The 16,480-nt window shown below is 36.7% G+C and overlaps 1 protein-coding gene across 2 annotated transcripts in view; it reads right to left on the reverse strand.

Annotated features, from left to right (window-relative positions):
• Positions 1-16,480, reverse strand: part of bnl (branchless) — a 53,559-nt gene that overhangs the window by 5,500 nt on the left and 31,579 nt on the right. For both annotated transcript variants that reach the window (XM_066728415.1, XM_066728416.1), the window contains exon 2: positions 13,357-13,460. In XM_066728415.1, coding sequence (XP_066584512.1) covers positions 13,357-13,460 — 104 coding nt within the window. The remainder of the gene's footprint in view (positions 1-13,356; positions 13,461-16,480) is intronic.

Consider the following 16,480-nt stretch of genomic DNA (forward strand, 5'->3'; position numbering starts at 1 on the left):
ATTCTCAAACATCTAATACTTTTGTTCATGAATATCGTAAAAGTGGACGTGGCATATTTTGAGAATCTTCGAGTAAGTTATAAATGTTTCATATAAATGAACGAATAATTTTACAAAATTGATCAAACATTTTGAACGAAACAGAGGTAGAACGAAAAAAGTAATTTTGCTCTATAATTATTGAAAATATATCAATTTTCTGTATAAGATCTTTTTCAAAAGATTTTGTAAAATATTGATATATCTTGTAGTTATAAGAAGAAAAATATATTCTTACATTTTTCTTGTCAAGCGTATTAAATGTGTCAACCTCGATACAGATAATATTTCTAACATTATAAAAATTCAAAGTTATTATTTACAGTATACCAAAAATTTTATAAACATTTTCTACAGTGGTCCGTCGTTAGAAACTTTGAATTTTTATAATAGAATCTTACGTTACGCGTAATACATTTGAACACGAGGTGAGTCAAGTTATAAGTATACAGTAGCAAGTGCAACGAACCAAGAAAACCAATCGAACTGCATTTCACCCTAAACCAGTTCGTGAAACTCTCACAAATGATTAAACTATTTAAAAAAAATCGTCAATATCAACTAATAATTTATCCCACTGTCGTTATTATCGCAGAATGTTGATAAGGTCAGGGACACAGTAGATAGCACAGCTGAGGCTTAGTCAGGAGGTAAGTTAAGTATAGCATCAAGTGCATCGAACCGATCGGATAGCATTTTACCGTAAACCAGTTCGTTAAGGACCTTAAGCTAGCATTGCAAGAAACTCGAGTGACCTTCCTAACAGATTTAACGCAAATGTACCCTCGGAAGATTAAAGTGCCGACCGCGTTCCAGCTTCCTAACGAGTCTTTTCCTCTGTCGTGCAGCACGTGTATGGAGCGTTAGACGCGTGCATTTATCGGTGGAAGGGGGAGAAGGAAGGGGAAGGGGGGGGGGGGGGACTTGGTTGTTGCTGCTCGCGTTGTCGCTGTTCCTGGTGTGTGCCGCTCCTCACCCGTTCGCACATTCCACCTATCGGTTCAACGAGGGTCAATGCCGACTCGTCGTCCTCCAGCGATTTACCTCTTTTTCACACCGACCCCCATCCCACTCCTGCGAGGCTTTCACCCTCTGCCGTGTCTCGCTACGAAACGTAGGTGTAACACTTTCCTGTCTTTGCCTTTGTTCGGTTCTGTCCTTGTCTATCTTCGAACACTCTCTTCCCAATCCCTGTGTTGATCGTTTTTCGATCGTTCGTTCGTTAGAGCGATGGTGGTGTGATTGGAAAGTATTAGGGGAGGGGGGGGGGGGTGGGTGGGTGGAGGAACAGATGGAAATAGAGACGAATAGATGTTTATTTATACGATGGAACGTTAAAACTCGCTAAGCTCGAAAATATAAATAATAATGCGTGATTATTCTCTCCCACTCTTGTTCCTCTCTCTTTTTTTTACAAGAGAGAGAGAGAGAGAGAGAGAGAGAGAGAGAGAGAGAAGCAAAGTCATAATCGGCTCGTGAAAGGATCGTTGCTTCGAACGATTCATTTTTTATGCAAGGTAGGCGATGCATTAAAAATGAGAAGGGGGAAGGGAGTGAGACGCGTCGGTTGTTACAACGCGGCCCTACGTGGGGGCCCACATATTTCCCACTGCCACTGCCGCCGACGCGTCAGTCTGGCCGACGTGCAATTTCGTTGCTGAATTTCGTGAATAGACATGTGCCGCATATGCCTTTACACGCGTTCGCCATTAACCGATTATCGTAAATTAGAATGGCGAACGATTGTAAATTTTCCAAAGTGGCTTTTGTTCGTGCTTTTACTCCTTCGCTCATTATAATTATTCGCGTTAAATCTCTGTCGATCAGTCATATGATTGATGTATGTGTAATATGTACAATGTATTCCAGCTAAAATTTGCATTATTTAAAACTTGTTTGGATGTATATTGCAAGTGTAATTTGAACATTTCTCATTTAACACTATACCTACTGTAATTAATGGTCAAATGAAGCTTTTTAAAAGTAAATACAAGTGTATAAAAAATTGTCGGTAGGTTTGGTGTTAAAAGGAAATTCGATGGATCTAATAAAAATTATAAAAACGTAGCAATAGAAATTACGTAACGATGATTAGTGAAGCTATAGTAGAGCAGTACTAATTAGCAACGAGAAACGTATGGTAGTCATAGCTAAATGAGTGCAATCGTCCCACCATATGCTTCTCTTCTATCTCATCATGTGTAAGCTGTCATTAAATTCCGACAAAGTTTTCTTTTGGTAAAATAAAATTATCATCGTATAAACTGTGCATTTTATACGCATCTGCAATAAAATTTTCGCATGTTTCTTTGCATTTAGCAAAGTCCGTCTGGCTGCTCTCTTCAATAGGTTCCTTTTACTACAGTTAAAACACACTGTATCCACGTACGTGTTTTAAACTCATAATTAAGCAGATTATCCTCAAACTTGACACTGAGACTTTTCCAAAGGCTCAGACTCCATTTGACTATCATTTCACACGACATATCCAGTTTTAAAGTACATATCCGTTGCTTTGGCTCCTGATATATTCGTAAGATTGCATTAAAATTAACAGGTTTCGTTTTCTCTGCATTTTTAGCCTTTAGGGTGATTTTTAACGAACATGATGAAAAACGAGAGGAAAGAGAAGAAGTGAAGCGTGTGATTTTGATTTTTCCAAACGAAACGCTATAAATTATACATTATTTCTCACAGTATCCAGTGTTTAAGTACATAATTGTTGCTTTGGACCTAATATGTATACTCGTAAGATTGCTTTAAAATTAACTGGTTTTATTATCTTTTTTTTTATTTTGTGTCATTAGGCGTATTTTTTTGTTTGTTAATAAAAGGATGAAAAACGAGAAGGGAAGTACAAAGTTGTAGCGTGTGTGTGTCTTAATTTCCTTGCTTCGATCCTAATATATTCGTAAGATTGCATTAAAATTAGCAGGTTTCATTTTTCCACTATTTGCTGTCATTAGACGAGTTTTTTTAATGAAGAAAGATGAGAGGGAAGAAAAGAGGTGGAGCATGTGTAACTTGATTTTTTTAAACGAAATACTATAAATCAAACTTTATTTCACAAGATTTCCAGTTTTTGAATAAATATGAATTAACTTGACCTTGATAAATTTGTAATATATTCCACTAATATAAACAGTTTTCACTTTTCTTCTATTTTTTTTTTCATTAGGTAAATCTTTGGTTTTTTAATAAAAAAAGAAATCATGAAAATGTAGGGTGTATGATTTAATTTTCTTGTTTTTCTCGTAATATGTTCGTCACATTGTATAAAAATCACCAGGTTTAGAGTTTCCTCTATTTAGTATCATTAGCCATGTTTTTTTTTTCAAAAATGAAAAACGAGGGGTAAGAAAAGAGGTGGAGCGTATGTGACTTGATTTCCCCAAACGAAACGCCTCCAAAATTGGAGACTATATTGAAACGAGTAATGCTACGAGGGTAGAGAGATTTATGAGGGTACAGCAACGCGTGCTACATCGATTCTCGAAGCACCGAATTCTCTACTGCATTCCTAATCGAATTAACGAATTAATTATACAATTAGGCACCGACAACGAATAATGCAACAGGCACAGCAATAATTATAAATCAGCATTCTCAATGAATCCTCTGCCAATCGTCAATTGTACTCATCCAGCTCGCTTCGTTACTACCTATATAATCACATTCAGTAGTTTATTCACTGTTTGTACCACACGTTTCTTTTCCATCCTCTTTTTTGCATCGTTAACCCTAAATCCTTTCATAATTGATAATCTCGTCGGAAGAAGACTAAGAAAACGAGATAAATTTTTCCAACGATTTAACACAGTCGAAAATATCTGAATTTAATTTTTTTAAATATATATAACTAATATCCAAATTGACACACAAAAATGTATGTAATTTCGTGCAAGTTTATTGTGTTTGAAATTTCAGGGGTTTAACAGGTGGTAAATAGAGTCATGAAAGATGATTTAAGGGATGCAATGGGTGATAAATAGAGCCATGAAAGATTACAGGGCAATTAACCGTGGCGAAGAAACGTCCGTTGGAAAATATTGTACTTTTATCTGGTTTGACTGCTTGTTCACGCGCTGCCTCTTCTTGAATTACGACTGTGAGTCTGTAACTGTACGAACTCCGATTGTAGCTGTCTGCTATCTGTCACTGCCATTCTGTGCGGCCTTGTAATTCTTTGCAAAAAATTCGCACACTGCTCCTTCTTAACACACCCTCCTCTGTGCCATTTCGACCTGCTCATTCGTCTCTAGTTACGTTGATTCGCCAATCCTCTCATCCCCAATACGATATAGCTTCCTCGCATAATTCCTATCTTTAAAATATTTTCGCAGCAAAACAAAATATACTATCACCATTCATAGATATTAAAACATAAACAAAATATTTTTCTACATCAAAAAATATATTCTTTCCTCGTTTAAAAACATTTTCTTCCTAATGCAGCCAGGATAATTTATTTGGAGCTCAAAGAATGTTAACTATTTGTGGTTTTTACCCAGAAGAGAGAGAGAGAGAGAGAGAGAGAGAGAAAGAGCTCTAAGAGAGGATATATATATTCTGAAAGATAAAGATAAAGAATCTGAGTGGTCTCTGTGGAATGACAGTACAATGTTGAAAGTGCTGGAGTGGAGTGCTATGCGCGAAATGTCGAATCGTTGATAGCGCGTTATGCGGTTAAATTGTACTTAATTCACCTTAAATCGTGGCGAGGTGTCATTTTGCCAGGTAGGTCGGCGTTGGAAAAACCATTTGATCTACAAAACAAGACCTGCTTGACGAGACGCGAACGCGAAAAAGCATCAGTCAACGCCAGCAACGGTCAACCTACCACGCTTCCTCGACATTATAGTACATAATATATTTCGCTCACGTTTCGCGAGTCCGTTTTCTTTCAGCTTCCACGCATTGCAAAACGAGAATCGCAAAGCAATCATCCGATTACTTGCTAATTCGGCTAACTCGCTTCTTCGTTAGTCCAGTTTCAAGCGGGCATCAAAAATGCTTGTTCTCTCTTGCATGCCAACACAGTGCAGGTGGTGTTGATGGTGATAGTGTAATAATGCATATATGTATAGAATCTGTGTTATTTATCGACATCTATGTTATTTTCTACCGAATTATTTTCGCGCATATATTTAATTATATGTATTTACGTGTGCTCGTTTGTTAAGCTTGGATTGGTATGCTTGGAGCAAATAGCATTTCAGAAAATGAAGGAATTATTCGTGCATAAAGTAGTTTATTGCAAAAAAATGTAGAGAATGAAATATTAATGCTTTCAATATTTTAAGGAATTAAAGTATTGTTCGTGCAAATAGTAATGATTTATTGTAAGGGGGAGCTCGAGGAATAAATTATACATCTTTTTAGATTTCTTTTAAGTTTAGGAATTATTTAGAAAAACACTCTCGTGTGTCTACTCAACATCAATGAACGACTGTCACCAAATTAAAAATTTCAGCTTTTTTCTCTAGCCCACAATAATCTCACTTTCATAATTATCCAACCAATCCAAACGAGTTATCTAAATCGATCCAATTTCTACACTAAAACACGTGACTTAATTAATTTAATTCTCGTTAAAAAAAAACTGTTATCATCGCTATATAAATTTTGTAATAACTTCACAGCCCTAAACATTTAAAGTCCCAATTTTACTAGGGCTACCAAAACTTGGTCACTTTATTTATCGTCTACTGTCTCTTCAGCATCGTTGTGTTGGCGCCGACTGCGTGAATTATATTCCAGCTTGGCGTTAGAAAATGAAGAAGTTGGAGATCATCGTCCGGATTACAATATATACTAACTTCATTGCGATCGAATTCTTGAAATATCAACCGCTCGCTGAGTTTTATCGTCAGCCTGCTCGTTTACAAACGTGAGAATAGCTGAAAATTTATTGCTCGACTGTGTCCCAGCAGTTTCAACCGCGAATGACGAAAACTTTTTGGAGCGATCAATCGACAAAACTTTATTGCAAGATTTACGCAGCTATAAAAGTCTCGAACCATAACAACGAGTCAGTCATTCGTATAAGAAATGCATGGCTGAACTTGACGCGGATGAATTTATACATTCGAAAATATAATATTCGAGTGTGTAAGGAAAATAAAGAAAAAAACGGTATACAACATTGAATAATTCATATCACGCGAGACGTAAACTTCAACGTAGAGATCAAAGCAATCCCAAAGATTAGCCGAAAGGAGCTTCCGAGGAGGAGGTCCAAATTAAAAAAAGAAGAGAAACCATCCAGTACTGTAGCAAAGCAGCTAAAAATGATTTAGGAAAACAGATGCATCTCGACGAAATGGCAGTAAATCATAAATGCGGTGATAAATTTTCGGACCTCGGTAGGAATATCTCTATTTCGTGAAATTCGTCGGGAGATTAATAGATATCAGGATAATTTACATGGGCGTTTTTAAGAAGAAGCAGCTTTTATCAGCTTTTTGATATCTAGCGAATAAGATCGTGAATGAGGCGATAAGTGAGGGGGGTGTGGCCTACGTTAGAACAATCTCAGATAACCAGGCGAGAGAGTCGTTTCGTATGTGGGTCCTTGGTATAATTATCGCGATAAATCATCGATGACCACTCGACTAATCTCATCGCTGCGTGTGTTAACATGATTGGGAAGTCGTGAATTATCGCTGGCCATCGGCTCCTGGGAACCAGGAAATTCGTCGTCCCTACGGGATTGAGACGCTGTGAACAGCGACAATTTGCCCAAACAGCCCTGCGCCGAAACCTTCTTCGTTCCACCGTTGACCTATGCTTAAACTGCCAGTCGATACTATTTATGTGACGGGCCCAACGATAAGAATATACCGAGGGACCGACCATCGGCCGAACAGCTTCAAACGACTTTGAAAATAGATGAACTTGCCTAATAATGCCACTTTTGACTCTCGATACGCTCAACCTCTTTATATATCGAGCCATTCGAAACTCTTCTGTATAATATTATTTTATTTCATGTACTGCAAGAATATTTTAAACAATAATATACTGCAGGTAATAATAATAATGTGAAATTAAAAGATAAATGTGAGATATAATATAGTGCGTGTAATTTTAGTTAATCTACATGTTTTATTTTTATCTTAAAAGGATGAATAGATCGTTATTAGTGTAATTCTAATAAATTGCTGTTAATTATATTTCAATAGTCTCCTAAGAATTTCTCACGATGGAATAATCATTTTTGTTTTAAGCAAAAAATGAGAATTATTGGAAAAGGGGAAATTGGGTGAAAGATGCATTTTTATCTGGTCTAGAGAAGTTTTTTTGGTCCACTGGAAGGTTTTAAAGGCACTGTTCTTTTTCAGAGATTGCTACTGAAGTAGAGGAGTACACTGAGTACAGATTACGTGCTTAAGCTAATTAGTCCCTTCCTTTTCACTCAACTACTCACTCGTCGATAATGTTCGATCGGTAAAGTATGATCGATCGACCGTTGGATAACTGTTAAAAAACCATCTTCCTAATGGATGTACTTGCGTCTTAAAAGTTGGTGCAGCAAGAAGAAACGCACGATTGAGAAGCGATAGATCCTGAAGAACCTTGGAGCACGCTATAATAGTATCTCGAAGTTCCTGTGTAAAAAAACATATTTCCACGCAAAAATCTGTTAAAAAGTAGAGAATCGATTATCCATTGACGATCTCAGTAGGAATTCAACAATATTGTTTTATTTGTAAAAATTCAACAGGTTTTTCACGAGAAAAATGTACTTTTACTTTTCAGGAATATTCAGTCACTGTATATATTAACATATACTACCCCCTCTCCTCCATCTCCACTGCTAGGTGATAATTAACAGAATTATTTTAATTGGCACGTTGAGCTCGTGATTTGTTACGATCGCAGATATAGTGATAAAATTCCTTGTATTTTATGCTGATTATCGGGAAACTTTAGCAGAAGAAGCTGCAGAGGGGACAAGTCAGGAAACGTAGGGGAAAAAGAGAGATGAAAGAGGAAGGACAGAGGAGTGAATGGGAAGGGCAGAGTGCAAGGGGATCGAAGAAAATATTGAAAAAGGATGAAAAAAGAAACGAGGGAAACTGGAAAAGGTAAAACGGCGGAGTCACGAGGTGAGCCAGCCCACGCAATCGATAAATAGATGTATAGCAAACTCGTTTTCTGTGATCAACCCTGAATCGACTCGTTGCTTCGAAAATAAGACACTCGATCTTAAGACTTGGCGAGTGTACGATTGCGAATGTGTTAGATCTCGTAGTTTGAAGCAGAAGAAATCTTACGAGATATCCAAATGTGACTGGGAAGATATTGACCGTTCGAAAGAATGAGTTAATTTGCAATTATATTCTTTTGACGAAAAGTAAAACATGCATGTTTTTTTTTAATAATAGACAATAATTTCCTTGTTGCATGAAATTCTATATTTGTTAAACAAAGTCGATCATAAAATATACGTACACAAAATGTTATCATTTCAATAAATTACCATGTAAAATTATATCATTGAACGTGATAAATTTTACATAAAAAAAGAATTAAAATCACTTGTGATTTTTCAGCTGTGGCATTGCAATATCGGAGAAAAGTTGGCATGAAAATTTCGTGAGTTTGTTTCAGTGATAATTGTCGATACTGAGCATTTCCTGAAAGTTTTGTAGAAACGAGCACCTCGCTCTTTCTCGTAATAATATACACAGCATTGGATCGTGATTTGCTCGACTAACTGCAGCTAACTCGGGACTACGCTACTTATTCCTCCAAGAAGAAGACCTTTCGGCTCCACTTTGCTCGTGATTGCATCGTTCTAACACAAACCAGATCCTCCTCGTTGTTTGCCTCGATACTCGCGAAATTCCTATTGTAAATCCACCACTAAACCGATCCTGTAATTAAACCTGAAGTCCCATCCACCTTTTTCTCACTTTTTCACCACTACATACGTACAACGCGCCATAATCCGTGTTCCGCATCCCCTATAAGGATGACTGCTCACTCCTACTAATTTCTTTTCACGGAATAAGCGAGGAAAGCTCCACAAAAGGATTTATCTATCCAGTTGACTTTCCAGAAATCCGCCAAAGAAACGCATGAAAATACGTGTGATTCTCTTGTATAAAGGCATTATTTCCAAATATATATAAGTGACTTTTTTTAATCTTCAATTAGAAGAACAGTAAGAAATCTCGAAGAGTCGTTTGGTTTTTCGAGAAATTTTGGGAGGATGTTCAGTTTTAAGTATAGGTGAGAAAGATCTCTGCTTTTAGGAGTATTTAACCACGTGGACGTAGAACCGATAAATAAAACATTTTTAATCATACAACCTGTTCGATTTTATTTTATAAAGGCACTATTTCCAAATAAATAAGTAGTTTCTTTTTAATTTTTATTTACGAAGACAAATAGGAATCTTGAAAGTTTGTTGGATTTTTAAGAAATTTAGGAGGTTTATCAGTTTTAGATGTAGATTAGCAAAATATTTACTTATAGAAAATACTTGACCACGTGAAACGATAATTGTTGGGAATTTCAAAATTTTCCTTCGTATTAAGACATTTATTCCAAATTCAAGCAGTTTTCTTTTTTAAATTTACAATTCTTATGACCAATAAAAGGAATTTTTAATTTTTATAAAATATTTTCGAGCTTTTTCAGTTTTAGATATAGGTGAGGAAATGTCTGCTCGCAAGATTGAGTTAACCACGTGGAACGACAATCGATGAGGACGATGACGTTTAATCTGTGCTGGATCACGCGAAACACAGTTGTTTTATACCGGTTTACCTGCCTTTTATTTTGCTTCCTTCTTTCTACCACCGATCTTCGATAACTAAACCAACTGCTCTTTCTCTCTGTTTCTTACTCCCATAATCGATTATGCAATCCACTATACTCTTAACCTTCTATTCAGGGACACATTGTATAACCCAGTATAACATACAAAGTCTTTCATTCCCATCTTCTGTATTAAACATTAATAAACAAACAAAAATCTAATCAATCAATTCAATCAGAAATTCAGCAAAAGAACAAATAAAAATCATTATTTAACTTCATATATTTACTCAGTATTAAATTATTCCTTCATTCGATTAATTTATACACTTTCCCTAGTTAATGTAAGACAATTTTTTCTCCACAAAGTGCCTCGTTTATTACTTTAGGAAAATTATGTCGTAATAAGAGTAATAAAAAAGGGACTGTATGCCATGTATCTAGATTTTTGAAGAACTTACCGATAGGAGATATAATTATACACGTATCGGTTCTAGCTGCATGAGTACAAGGTTTGTTAACCCTGTATAGGTGGAGGAGAAAAATTTCTATCCGCAGGAGTGAGTAGCCACGTGCACCGACAATCGATGAGGACGACGACGTTTAATCAGTGTTCGAGCACGCGAAACACAGTTCTTTTATACCGGTTTACCTGTCTCTTGTTCTCTTTCCTTCTTTCCATCAACGATCTTCGGTATTCGAGCCTGATCGTTCTCCACCCCCCCCCCTCCCATTCCTTTTGATTCACCTCTTCTGTGTTACGCATCGAAGAATCAAAAAATCGGTAAAAAATCCTATTAATCGAAGGAAGCGCCACTCTCATTATTGGAAGCTACATTATGATTACGGGAGACGGTAATTGAAGTTTTCACGCAGTGCCTCTTTGAATATCCCTCTATGCACGTTTATGCTACAAAGTATTATATACTTGTACCGGTCTTAGAAGTTTCCGCGCTTCTGTCCTTTAGCTTGCATGTGCCATTGGAAAAACCTGATTACAAAAACGTCCTTAACGATTGAATTCCGCTGCTAGTTTTTCTTTCTTTTTCCCAACATCCGAAGATATAGTTATCGTGTAATCCTATACAAAAATAGATTGTTTTGAGATATTCTATATGTATAGAATTGCAACGAAAAAAGAATCAAACTAGCTTCCTTCCATTTTTCTAGATATTATTATAATAAAATTATTTTCTTAATATCCAAAATATAGAAATTATTCTTTAATATATTCTTAAACGATAATTCAGTTTTTTAATAATTCTAAATATCCTCATTTACGTACGAATCACGATTAATTTAATTTCCTCAAATAGTTTCTCGTTTTTATTAATTTATTATGAATAATTTTGATGAATGTCAGGTGATGTTTGTCTTGATTCGTGCATCAACAGTGTTTTCAGATTTTGAAAAATCGATTAGTGCGGAAAGGGTTGGGAGTAAGGATGGGAATGGGAAAGGAAGAAAAAGCCGGTGAAGGACGCGCGCGCTGGTTTATCTTGAGGGGGGGATGAGGATTAACGATCGAGCAATCGATAAGTTGTCCGGTTGCAATCGAACAACCTTCGGGTCTATTCCCGACCTAGCGTAATACACGTTCCGATGCTACTTCCGGCGAGCCAGTCCAGCCTTCCTCCTTTTTCATATAAAATTCATCGCCACGGATAATAAGCCTCTCCGCATACCCAACGCCAGCTTATAGTCTCTAATCACAACGTTGAATTAATACAACTCCTATCATGTGTTAATTATTCTCTTCGTCCAGCCACCAGCCAATAATAATATCCTATATCTTTCCTTCCCTTTACTACCGCAACTTCCTAATTATATTTTTATCGCCATACTCGAGCATAAGATTCAATTATTATTATTATTAAAACAAAAGCAAACGTTTGAATTTTTTCCAGTCTGTCGTTCGCTCGAGAAGAAGAGAAGCTGCTGCATCAAATCTTAATGAAGACATCATCAATTTTAATTGAATCTTTCCAGATTATTGCTTCGTTCGCCACGCTTGGCGCTTCTAAATATACATTGTTGTATTTTAATGTAAAGATTATCATACTCAACTCGTTTCTCGAGGATTCCACTGGAAAAAAATACACCGCTACCATCGTCAATATAGTCGATGGTTCGAGTAAGAACAGAGCCTCTGGTATTGATCACTTGGACGAGGTTTTTCGCTCATGTTAAAAAAAACGTTGGTCTCTTAATCTCAAACGTCAATTACTCCAAGTATCGAGTCTCCGAGTGAAAATTCAGCGTACAGTGCACGTTGGAAAATTTTCTCTTCGGGTGTGCATTTTCTCGTGAAAAACGAACGATCCACGATTGACCTTGTGGCATTCGACGCGTTAACGGTTAGATTTTCCAGCGTTCCGATCTGGATACCAAGAAATACCGAGAAAACCATATTTTCCAGTAATGAAATTATCGAGCTAATAACTGCGCAACGCGATATTATTACACGGGAAAGTCTTGGAGTTTTTTTTAACGAAGGTCCAAATTTCACGCTCCATCGCATAGCGATGACCGAGGCTTTCCCCCATTTATTAAGACAAAATTGCACGCGAAAGAGGCAGGATTATTCTCGCAGGCGAGAAAATCGAGCAAACCCCGACGAGATTGCTTCGCGGAATGCATTCTTCGCCAATGCAGCATCCGTTTCAGCATCTCTCTCGTCAACGTGTAATGGGAATTTCGCACTACGCGTACTCTTTGACCCTCTAATCCCACTTTACTTATCAATCCTGCGCGAAAAAACGTAGAAAACAATTTTCCACCTTAAAGAGTGATTATTCAATTAAAATTGTGTATCATTAACGCTTGTTGATTCATTAAAAAAAAGCTGAGCTTCTTTTCGATACTATATATATATATACTCGTTGTTTTATTAATGTTATTGCGCTTCTTTCGATCGAATTCACTGCGTTATAACGCAACGATTTACTCAGTTTTATACAGCATGGATGGGCGATCCATTAAAATTCATTTATGCCAATTACCGTAAACCGATAAAGAGGAGTGAAGATACACGAGGTAAAGTAAAGGGAGCTTTTCAGACTTTGCGACGAAAGATGCTCACGCGCTGCATCTTTTAAGGGAGAAACACTGGATAGAGCTGTAAGATGAAAATCCGGTTTTCCACATGCACGCTGTCGCATTGGAGGATCCGGTCTTTGCTAAAGACACGCGTCGTTTATCTACCTTCTGTCGAACTTTGCGAAAGCCCCACTCTGACATCCAACGTAGCACCTACTAACTTTACCTGAAAGTCATCCTAGTCCCTTTTTACCCATCGATGCTCTATTTGCATTATTCATACAATTAACCTATCTTGTTTTAACTTTTCCTTGCACGAAAACCCTTTCTGTAATTTAATAATTGGATTGAATTAATTTTTCTTCAGCAATTTTAACCTTTGTCCCTTTAATCGTTTAGAATCGTAATTTTAAAACTTTGTCCTTTTGCAAATTCTTCTTTATTGCGATATGTGTTTAGGTTAAATACAGAGAAGTTGTTTTGTAACTGAGTTGAGATTAAACGTACCGAACCATAGAGCAATCCGCAGGAGTCCATGCACAGGTATAGACACGTTGCAACACCTTGGATCCTAAGTTGGCCCATCGACACCGAAGTCCTTTGAAAAATTGCTGCGAGAGAAAGAGAAAGAAAGGTTTTAGTAATTACTCTTACTTATTTTATCTAATAATATAAAATTATTTTAAGCCTAGTTCATTCATCAATTTTTACCCTAGAATCTCATCTTTTATAGAATATAATGAACAGAATTTTATTCTTGCTATATCTTCGATAAATGCTTTATTAGTTTTTAAAACATATTTCTTAAATTTAATTAATCACTACCTTGATCTAAAAATTAACAAATAATTATTCTGGAATCCCTGTTACTGTCTGCAACTGTAGCATCGATACAAATTAATTTCACACCCGGTATAATAATGGAAAGTATACGTGAACCATGCGTGTCTTCCAAGAGCCGTCCAGGACGAGCCAAGGATCGTTTGTTTTTTTGCTATGCCGCTGCGGGATCTCTAGGCTATCGTCACCTTGAAAAATCGATGAAGGGAGCCACCACGCGAAGCCTGCTATTATCAACTAGCGTAATTCTCATCACGCTTAGCCAATACGAACACTCTTCGCGTCTAATTACTCACGCCAATCATCTTTTCACGGATGCCGGTAAACCAATGATTCATAAACGTATATATATATAGTATATCCATAATAAAGTGCACGTAACACACATTTAATTGCACGCAACCAAATTCCCTTTTATCACTCTTGCCAATCATGATATTTTGCTTCTACAATGACGTATCCTAATTAAAATGAGCATATACTTTATAATTGCAAAATACAAATCTGAAAGACAGTTGAAACACTTCTTAGACGAATACTATTGGATTAACAAACTGACAACGATTGACCAATGATCGAGCGTAACTGGTTGATAAAAAGTCAAGCACCGAGCAAGCTTATCGAAGTTCTGCGAAAGCTTTAAAGAACGTTTGATCCAGGGTGCTTTTATTCTTGCAAGTCGAATCACAGGTCAGCGTTTTACTATCTTAATTGCAGTTTCTTCTCACTCGTTTTAGATTAAAGGGATTGGCTAGATGAATAAATAAACAAAAGTAAATATATACTTAAATGTAGAAATATGGATCATTGAACATAGCTGGGAATCGTGTCAGTGACAGTTTGCTTCGTAGAAACATCACTGTTAATTTTCCATACTAATTGATCAATGACCAATTGATCGAGTAACTCATTCATGTCATTCATTATATTCCCAGAAACAACATTAATAATTTTTAACGCTTTTCAAGAAGTTCCAAGCACTCGTGCATGAATTTACTGCATTTATCCTAGAAAATACATCAAATTCCATCCTCCTCATTCCATATTATTTCTACGAGAAGAAAGTAGTTTTGAAGTTGTAATTTTTATCCTAAAACTCATCTCACTTTTCAGAGTTTGTAACAGTAAATTACAAGTGAAAAATTAAAAATTGATTACAATTACACGTATAAGCTTCTAACGTATCCTCATCAATGACCAAGAAGACTCGAGGGAGTTACGATGGGTTATAGGATATGAACATGGGGAATTAATTAAAGACCAATGGGGAGTGCAGTTTAATTGGACATGAAAATACATTGAAATGGACTATTCAATGAAGTAGGAAGCTGCGAAATCAGGACAGTATTGAAGGGTTTAAATAAAGCTGCAGTTTGCAAGCATCAGCACAATTTGCATGATGCAAAAATGCAAGGAGCGACCTCTCTGATCTGGCAGCATTCAGCGAAACGTCACAGCTCTAATTGAGTCCCGGTGCTGTCTGCGCTCGACTATCAGTCGCGTGTCTGTCAGCTGGCACGGCTGAGAGTTCTATTTCCGGTATTCCCACATTCCCCCGTATATCCCCAAAGACTACAATCCAATGATTCTAGCTTTAAGCGGAATTCACTCTTATATCCTTATCCCGCCATTTTCTAACGCAATACCGTTTCAAAACGCGTAAATAATACAATATTTCCCATTTTGCATAGAAACGACGACAAAAATTAGCCTAACGCTCTTGTCGTCCCAGATAGCGAATCGCTCGAGTCTCGATAAAACTGAAAGTGCATTTAGGATTGAGACCAAAAAAAGCTTAACGATCAACGTGCGTGGAGGTTGAAGATAATGTTGCATAAATGTCGCATAACAAACATCATGAATAATTCAGAAATAAAATTGCATTAGTCGTGATAATAGTAGTGGAGTGATACGAAACTAATTGCGCCACGTTCAAACTGATATTTCGATCTTTTTATCGCAGTGATTTGGAATTCAGCGGCTGCTACAGCTGATTGCACAAGCGTGATTCTTGTGTTTTTTTCATTTTAGTTTAATGGTAATTATAAGAGAGAGGGGAAAAGTTCGAGAAACGAAAGTGTTTCTGTACTATGATATATATATATATATATATATAGCTGGAATATAAGGTGTGAGGTAAAAGTTACTAAATTTCTCTCATGCAATATTCATTGATACAATTATTGATACGCCAAGTGGCGATAATTGCTAACGAGCCCCGCTTTATCAGCGACCAGATGGCTTATCTGCAAATTACTAATACAGAAGCACTTAACAGTATCAACACTGCAAGAAATCGATCCGACTCCCTAATTTCATTTTTGTTTTATCAACCAACCGCTCCCATTCATTCCCTTATCTCACCTCACTCTCTCTCTCTCTCTCTCTCTCTCTCTCTCTCTCTCTCTCTCTCTCTCTCGCTGCAAGATATCAGTCTTTCAAGGACGCGCGTTATGCAATTTCTTTCGAGAAGCCGCCAATTCTCGCGGAATCGTATAGAGACAATTTCAGACTTATAATATGTATGTATACTGTGTAATTAAATGTAAATCGTGCCTGTCCATTTTACTCGAGCTTTTTATTTACTCGAGAAATTCCCTCGAGCTTGTACGTACATCACGGATTCGACTAGGAAGGAGTCTTTATATTATGGCTAATTTGATTTTAATTTGCAGGAATTAATTTGCATATTTATAAGCATCGCTGCCACTTTTAATAAAATCTTTCATCGTGGAATCACGAGTTTTTATCCAAATTCTTATACAATAATAATGATATTAAACTAACAGTT

This window comes from Prorops nasuta, unplaced genomic scaffold (genome assembly GCF_024137725.1).
Source record: "Prorops nasuta isolate Cenicafe-Biocafe unplaced genomic scaffold, Cenicafe_Pnas_1.2 PNAS00006, whole genome shotgun sequence".
Lineage (NCBI taxonomy): Eukaryota > Metazoa > Arthropoda > Insecta > Hymenoptera > Bethylidae > Prorops > Prorops nasuta.